A 9,425-nucleotide genomic window follows, 5' to 3' on the forward strand; every position below is an offset into this window, starting at 1 on the left:
ACTGCAGAAATTCATCTAACAAATTTGCACACAATTATAAAAAACATGGCAGAGGTACAGTATATTAAACTACACTGAATTTAAATTTAAAGGAAATGAAACAATTAATGAAATACTTTTCTTAGAAATTTATACACAATTAGTTAAAAAAAAACTTGCTCTGCGTTCCTCATGAGTTAAAAATATGTAAATAAGCAACAACAACTTTAAACCGTGTCTGGCTTGGTCTGGTGGCAATTCCTGCCTGCCTTGTAGTAGGATGATTGTAAAGGTCATCCAGATTTTAGCCACCTACCATATGTCTCAAGATTGGACAGTGCCTACTTGTCTTGGAAGCAGAGAAAAGAAATGCTTACTTTTCTGAGATTTGCTTTTCAACCACCCACATTCAGTTACTACCTTTGCTGTTTCCTTAACAGAAGAAAATTTTAAATATTTGATATTTCCCTCCCTACAAAGATATTTATTTACACAAGGAGAGTGGTTTGTTCAATCCATTGTTACTGTAAAGAAATACTTTTACTTTTGTAATATATACCAATTCCCTAGAAATAATCTCTACTCATTTTGAAAGAATTGTTTTGAGATAAACCAGGTAGGTTATCTATGATCTCACCTTCCTAATCTAGGTTTTTCAGCCAGTGAGGTCTCCTTTGACTATATCAGGGGTGTCAAACTCGCAACGTCACATGACATCTTGCGATATATTGCGACTTTTTTGCTATTGCCGGCAATGGGGTGGGCGCAGTTTCACTATGATGCATTCAGCCCGTGGGCCGGCAGTTTGACACCCCTGGACTATATCATTGACTATCTTTCTCTTGGTATTTTGTTTCTGTTGTGCCTGCCAACAATGAATTAAAAATTTAAGAATAGGCCAATGTCATTAAATAGCAAGACAAACAAATACTATTGAAATCCTGGCTTCATCCATGTTCAAAATGTAGCCGTATCAATTTATATAATTATTCTATCCTTTACAGGTCTTGTGCCTCTTAAAAATATTACATGAAGACCATCAGCATGTTCCTGAGCACAGAACTGTTATTGTTTGTTTTAAAGAAGGAAGCACCAAACTTTTTCAGAGTAAATTAAGCTGGGCTGGAAGAATGAGTGTTTGTCGTGTCTGGCTGAAAAATCTGAATGACCACAAGATGTCAGAAAAGATACAAAAAACACTTTGCTGCCCACTTGTGATTGCCCAAATATGTTTTCCCAAAGTCCCTGAAATCAACGTACCATGCAGGAACAGGTGGAAGTGGGACCCACTTCACTGGAGAAAGAACTATCAGCCATACTTCTTTTATTTCTTGAACCAAGCTGGTAATGACAGAATTTGCACAACACATGACATCACAGTGTGCTTTTCTGTGTGTGCTTAGCTTGTTATATCAAGTCACAATGTATGGCTTAGTAAGAAGTTCAAACCTAGCTAACTGGAATTTATTTAATAAAGTATGACTTAGTATGATATATGAACTATTGTATGTGATGTAGAGATTAGAGTGTCAATCTAGGAATAGGTAACAGGAGGTTTTCAAGACTTTTTTTTTCTCAGCTGTGAAGCTCATTTAGTGATTTTGGGCCAACCATCATCGCTCTACCTATCTCAAAAAGTTGTTACGAGAATAAAACGGGTTTTGGAAAAAGAGAACATAATTCACTCCACTTAATCTCTCCCCATAGCTATTTTTGAACCATTTTGAAGAAAGAAACCCTCAGCATGTATGGTCTTAACCTGACATTTCAGTTTGCATTTAACTCTCAGCCTAATGAAAGAAACAGAATAGAACGGAATAGATCAAGAATAAAGTAGCAATGAAAACAAGAGTGATGGGAATGAGTGGAATGATGCAAGTTCTAAAATGATCTTAGAAGAAAAGTTGTTGGCTGATGCCTTGAAAGGAAAGAGCAGACTTGCAAATGAAATCTCATCATTGGGTAACCAGTAGTAAGGCCATCAGCTTTGCCAACCAATGGGTTTGGACTAATTTCATGCATTCTTCACAAATAATGAATTCAGATTTCTGACAAGAATGACTTTCTCTTTCTTCTGCTGAGCAAAATGAAAACGAAAGCAGGAACAATGACAGAAAGAAAAAAGAGGCTGTAGGCACAGAAACTAAATCACAACTAACAGGCTACATTTTGCCCAACTGTTCCATGAACCTTTTTGTTAGTTTAGCTTAGGATGTCATCTGAATCAAGAGAATTGAGTAAACCATGGTTCACTTAAAGATAGATAAGGGAGTTGTGCAATTATAGTTAAAGAGAAAAAATATGATCAGGACCCATCATGTTAGCTTTAGCCCCATCTATCCATCCATCCATTGCCTATCTATCTATCTATCTATCTATCTATCTATCTATCTATCTATCTATCTATCTATCTATCTATCTATCTATCTATCTATCTATCTATCTATCTATCTATCTATCTATCTATCCATCTATCCATCTATCCATCTATCTATCATCATCTATCTATCTTTGTATTTCTTAACTACTCATCTCCCTTAGAGATCAATTTTTGAGTTTTATTCTGCCTACCTGCAAAAATGATTTCCAAGGAAATAGATTATTTCAATTTCAATTATTGTAAGATTCTCTCCCTTTTGTCCTTGTTAGTTGTACAAAGAAAAAAATTACAGTCAAATTCTGCAACTTTAGTGGCTCTCAAGGAACCACAGGCCTTTAGAGAAAGACCTGAGCCAGTTAAATCTAGTGATTAAGGTGCTGGCTTAGCAACCAGGAGACTGTGAATTCTAGTCTCACTTTAGACATGAAAGTCGGCTGGGTGACTTTGGACCAGTCACTCTTTCTTAGCCCAACTCATTCATAACATTGTTGTTGTGGAGAAAAGAGGGAAGGAAGGAGTATTAGGTATGTTTGCTGCCTTGAGTTACTTATAAAGTAATAAAGGTGGGATAAAAATCTAAAAAAACAAACTGATTTTTACATGTTAGATTGAATGAATCAGCTAAATTTCTCAATAAGGCAAACAGATATGAAAAAATTCCACAGCAGGAAAGTGTTAAGAGCAGTAAGGAGGAATAGGCGTCTCTAAAGCTGATTGTGATGTAGACTTAAAAAAACAACAACAGCCCAATTGCACTATGCTTACAAAATTGTCAATGACAACTACGATTGTTTTCTGGAAAGTTTAGAGGAATCCCATGAGATGTATTTCTTTGCCATCCAGTTCTCAAAATAGAGATCTATGTTACAGGAATTCCTGACTGTTTTTAAAAGGTCAGCCTTTTTTGTACATTCCATTTGAAAAGAAACTGGCCTCATAAAATTACAGTGGTTGGGTTTGCTCTTTACATAGCAATTCCCTTTAAAAAAAATTATACACATCCTTGGGAAAGTTACAAGGGCTGTTGTCCATTCTTGAGGAAAAATTAGAATAAACTTTCCTCTTTTCCCCCGATGAATAATGCATCTTTTTAGATAAAAACTCTGCCGGTAAATGGTAAATACTCCTTCAGACTGTATTTGAAAACATCCATGCAGTATTCCTGGCAAAAGTACAGAAGTGGTTTTCCATTGCCTTAGTCCTTATTCTTTTTAAACTTTCCATGTAACTCATATCCTTGGAACTTTCTATGATGCTGGCCTAGAAACCAGGAGACGATGAAAGAAACCAGCTGGGTGACTTTGGGTCAGTCACTCTTTCTCAGACCAGCTCACCTCACAGGGTTGTTGTGGGAAAAATGGGAGGAGGAAGAAGTATTACGTATGTTCGTTGCCTTGAGTAATAATAAAGTAATAAAGGTGGGGAAAAAGTCTAATTAAATAATTAAAACGAATAAAGACTTAGGACTATTTTTCACATTAATGACTGTTGCACAGCATCCCCATGGCCATTTGATCAAAATTCAGATGCTTGGCAACTGGTTCATATTTATGACAGTTGCAGTGTCCCAGGATCCTGTGATTCCCTTTTTCAAACTTCTGATAAGCAAAGTCAATGCGTGTCGCTAATTTAACAACTGCAATGATTCTGTCATGGTTCCGACTGATGAAACTCTTCAAAAGAACTTTGAGGCATTGTTTACCTTAAAAAATCTTTTATTCGAGCAGCATAAAGTCGGCACTACATAGTTGAAGCCAAAAACTGAATTCCCCTCCCCTTGGCACAAAGTAGCAAAGCACAATTCCGTCCTCCAACTAACAGTCAAAAATCACATTCCCCAATTAGCTTGAAACGTGGGCTCTCTCCACAGCTCTCCAGCCTGGCAAATCGTTATCAACTCTGGGCTCAGTAACCTTGAATTCCCACGACTTGAAACTGTTGTTATGACTAACTGGACTCTCATCCACATCCCCCCACCCAGCATCCATCAGCTCTGAAAGCAAAAGACAAAAATGAATGCATTTCCATCTGTTGTCAAAGCAAAAACATCCGATGTTAGCAGCATTAACAGATTCACTTAACAACTGGGGCAAGAAAGGGGCAAAATTCATTTAACACATGTTTCATTTAGCAACATAAATTTTGGGCTCAATTGTGGTCGTAAGTCGAGGACTACCTTTTATACACTCAGTTTAAGGAAGACTGCTGGTCCCATGTCATAAACATATCCATCAATCTTCCAGAAGATTACTGGGTGTGTGTCAAAAAATAAATAAATGCCCTCCTACCTTCATGGATCAAGCACTAGCATGCCTGCTCTGCTGGGCCTGGATGGGCAATGTTACTGTGGGAGACTCCTGCCCTCTTTTTCTTCTCATGATGGTGATCCCACAGATCGGAGAACAAATGTTAAAGAGCCCAGCATCACTTCCTTGCCATTCCTACAAAACACCAGTTTGGGATTTGGTGCCACGTCTGGCAGGAGAAGCGGGAGAGATGGCTCTCTGCCAGAGAGGGGGAGGATGACTGTCTTGTTGCGAAATGAAGAATGTCCCTGGAGAAATAGCACCTAGAAACCAGAACAGGGCTGGATTTACTCATCAATGTGTAACCACCAAAGCAAGCAGAGCTGTCTCCATCCCACGCTCTGCCCTGAGTTCTGACTGAAGGCAGTCCAAGTGAGCCACCTCCAGGATTATCCAAACTACTCTAACTGAAGCTCCATCATTTTCCCAACAAACTTCATCAAAAAGGGGACATTATCAGCCAGGTACTATTTCTATCATTTTTGTTCACATATGCTACTTGGATGCCTTCTAGAACAGGGGTCCCCAACCTTGGCAACTTTAAGACCAGAATTCTCCAGTCACCTTTCTCCTCCTAACAATCCTGTGAGATGGGTTGTACTGACTGAACTCACAGTCTCCCATTTCTAGTCAGGTGTCTTAACCATTAGACCAAATTATGCTAGTTTGAACCATTCTGGCAAATATTTTAAACTTAAAACACAGCTCTTGTTCCTTTTTTTGCTCGCCTGTAGTGTTAGAATTTCACATCCAAAAAGTTTAACCCACCATGGATGTAATCAATTGGTATAATATCCTTCTGATTATGATCTAGGTCAGTGATGGCAAACCTTTTAGAGACCGAGTGCCCAAAACCTACCCCTGCCTGCCCTGCCCTCACCCCCTGTCCCTGCCCCCGCCTGCCTGCAGGGCCACCCACTGCCTCCACAGCCCACCGCAGCACCATGGTGGCCACGCCCTCCGCCCATGCCCCACATCATCTGCATGCGACGGGGAGCGAGGGTGGAGACTTGTTCCCCCTGCCTGGCTGCCTTGGCTGTGCTACTCTGCGTGGACCGTGCCTGGGGCAACTCTCCTCTGGGGGGCTGCTGGTGAGGAGGGAGCCGTGGGTGGAGGCGGGGCCGGGGGGACAGCAGGTGTGCCCACAGAGAGGGCTCTGAGTGCCACCTCTGGCATGCATGTCATAAGTTCACCACCACTGATCTAGGTACATAAATTTTCAGAAGTAAAATTCAACCATCAATTGATAACTCTAATCCTAACCTTAACCCACCGGACAACTGAAATAAAAGGATGTAATTGATTGGTGCATGAAAGTCATTAGCAGGCAAAAATGTTTTGTGGGGCAAACAGAGAAAAGAGCTTGAAACTCTTTTCATAACAACCCATGCATTTTCATTGTTCTCTTGTATTCTTACTACTGCCTATTTAGTGGCTTTTAAAAATAGTAATACTCTTCACAAAAATGAAGGGTAAACCAGTTCTTTATTTTGCACAATGATTTCAGTAGGAATTCCATAGAAAGCACGATCCTAAATGGCAATCCTAACCATCTAGTTTTGGAAATGTATCTACTGAATAGTTCTCAGTTCATCTTCTCCAAGCCGGTACCTTCAAAACATCAAAGGCATCACCTCTCCTAATTCCCAGCCAGTGGCTCGAGCGGGGGAGGCTGTATTTAGATAAAAGCACTACCATGTATGGTTCCTTTGCTGTCAGAAAATTAACTCCCTTTTTAAAAAAATAACGTGGGATACCCTTGGAAACAACTATAATGAAATCAGAGTTGTTAATCATCAGTTACATTGGCATGAGGCCATTATGTGATGGCTAGCCAGGAGGCCTCTTTTTATTATTCCTTTTAATGTATAGACAGTTTGAGAAAGATTCAGGTTTAGCGTTGTGCGGTAAAGAACTTCAGTCTCCTGAGAACTGGAAAGGAATTAGACTCGGCTAAATGTGAAAAAATTTACTAGTGCCTGGTTAAACGCTTTACAGCTGAATTAATGAGTAACCCGCACTTTAATGAGCAAGTTGGTGCTCTCCTACTGTGTTACAGTTTTTCTTTGGCTAACATAAAGGTCTCCACGCTGTTTTTTAACATACGGTAGCTACAGCGTGAACATGCCAGTGGCTTTAGGGCATTTCCTTCTTATACTTGGAACAGTCTACCTGCAAAAAACAAGCTGTCCATCAATGGCTCTCCAACAAGGTATGATTCCAATTGCCTCTTTATTGCTAATCGTTGTAAAAATTTACTTGGGCCAAGTAAATATTATGTTTACTTATTTCAGTGACTTCATTTATCAGCTACTCTTTCTTATTTCTGCTGTAGCCAAGAGTAGGAAAAAGGTAGACTCACACAACTGTTCACAAAGTCAGGCTTTTTTTTTTAATTAGCCCTGTTAGCTCTGCATACAGAACAAGCTGGCCAATTGGTATCAAAACTGCGATTGGGCTGAGATTCTGCCCTTCAACCCATATGGGAATTCTTGGGGCATTCCCACTAACTACGGAAGTTCACTGCATGATTTTGGGCTATGTGCTCTTCTCAGCTCATCCTTTGCCAAAGGGTGGTTGTTGTGGAAAAACAAAAAAGGATAAAGGAATGCAATGTAAGCTATCTTTTGCCTCTGGAAGAAAGGCAGAATATACATCTAACAAACAAAAGAATAGGCTATAGACCTTATATGATGAGCGGCAGTGACACATCACCTTAAAAATAACTTTGGGGTATGGGTTTTTGTAGATGAGATCATATTTCATTATGATTCTGGGAGTAGATTCTAAAGGGACTATTATATGAAAATATTAATTTTACATGCAAAGATGCAGAAGGTTACCTTCAGTTGTGTCTGTCTGGAAAGCTCTGTGGTTCTATCAGAGAATTTGGTACATGGAAAACAGAGGAAAGCAGTTTGGTTGATTTCTTTTCCTTCAAAATCTGTTCAGAGCCTTGGAAGACACCGGACAATTTCAAATTACTTTCCTTCCCTTTTCATTCATAAATTCCTCTTCTGGAACAAAGACATTCCATAATTAAGTGGATATAACTGGACAGAAATTTACATCCTGTTATTTTGCATTTCGAATTACTCATGGAACAGTTTATTCTGAAGATTCAGGGAGATACCAAAACCATACAGTGAACTGATAGCTAAATACTCAATTAATATAAAATAAAATGTGTAATTATTTCCAGTTTTACCTTTAGTAGGCTTATCCACAGGGTGATATTTCCCTGCTATATAGTCTGAGGTTATACCATCTTGAACCGAATGTTAAATTTGTTAATAAATGTAAATATGCCCATGTGGATATTAAAGACTTGACATTCAATATGATAAGTCTGATCTTTGTGATTGTTTTGTACTTGGCATGCATAAATTTAGTCTAACTGAATTTCAAATTAAGCCATTTGTATTTAGAACTGAGCACAAATAGATACTATTTCATTGTTTTTAATAGCATAGATTGATCTACAGAATTCTACAGAATGAAGAAAATTCTGTTGTATATCTGACTCTTATCCTTTGCATTAAGAATAATACGATTAAAAATACACTGTAGTATTAAATAATATTTAGATAATTTCAACTATTGGGCGACAATTTAAATTTGGACATGATCAGTAAATAAAGTAGAAGAACAGTACCAAGGGTTACTGTTTTCTACATTGTCTCTTTTCTATGCTTTTCAGATTCAAGATGTGGGCAGAAAGTCTATGGAAGCGATTCATGGGGGTTTTATAACCACTTTGCTCGGATTGTTGGTGGAAGCCAAGTACAACAAGGATCACATCCATGGCAGGTCAGTGTATTTCCTCCAGCTCTTATCACACTAATAAAGAAAATTAGGTTACCGCATATCTTTGATTTTTTTTCTGTATAGATGCTTTTGCTGAACAGCATATTACTCTTTGCAAGACCAATGGAGCAAATAGTGAACAATGCTCATGGTCTCCAATGGAACATTGTCATTAATTCTGTTGTCTGTATTATGAGAAACTGAGATAGGCATTCTCATTTGGAAAATAATTTTAATCTCAAACTTCATAGGTAACACCAAACAAGAGAACAATCCATTTGCTTCCCCCTCCACAATTTTTACTGGCCATCTGTGATTATTTAAAGAAAAGACATTGTTCAGATTTAATAAAAAATATCAGAAGATTTGGGGTGGGAGTGTTAAAATAAATGTATAATTACTTTTCTTTCAGTTACCATAATTTCCCTCCGCCCGTAACGTACTTTGTCACTTCTAAGCTTCTGGCAGCACCAAACAATGCAATATATCACATCTGTTTTGGCTGGCAGATTTTCATATGCATACGCACAAATGATATGTTCTGCTATAATCTGCCCCTTTGGATTTTTCCTCCCAAGTGCTGCTACTGCAACTATTGACATTCACTATAAAGTTGAGGAAGGGAATATGAAAAAAAGATATGTTAAATCATTACAACGATATTAATTCCATATGAAGAAAACCATTTAGATATTGACAGTATTAGGCCAATTTTGACAGTATCTGAATATTTGTGATTCTGTGAATGTTACCAATTTCCACCCCAGGCCACCCCAACGATGCCCTTGACGTGATGGCCCGTTGCCTGGAGGCCGTTCGGGTCTGGATGGGGAGGAACAGACTCAGGCTCAACCCCTCCAAGACCGAGTGGCTGTGGCTGCCGGCGCCTCGGCATAGTCAGCTGACTCCATCGCTGACTATAGGGGGTGAAATTTTGGCCCCCTCAGAGAGGG

General features: G+C 38.9%; 1 protein-coding gene across 1 annotated transcript in view; it reads left to right on the forward strand.

Moving 5' to 3' along the window:
• The first annotated feature begins 6,789 nt into the window (after positions 1-6,789).
• Positions 6,790-9,425, forward strand: part of LOC107291095 (ovochymase-2-like) — a 31,073-nt gene continuing 28,437 nt past the window's right edge. Inside the window, 2 exon segments of the mRNA XM_029284873.1 lie at positions 6,790-6,877; positions 8,366-8,475. Of these exon segments, the coding sequence (XP_029140706.1) occupies positions 6,790-6,877; positions 8,366-8,475 (198 nt within the window).

This window comes from Protobothrops mucrosquamatus, unplaced genomic scaffold (assembly GCF_001527695.2).
Source record: "Protobothrops mucrosquamatus isolate PMUCROS unplaced genomic scaffold, P.Mucros_1.0 scaffold1047, whole genome shotgun sequence".
Lineage (NCBI taxonomy): Eukaryota > Metazoa > Chordata > Lepidosauria > Squamata > Viperidae > Protobothrops > Protobothrops mucrosquamatus.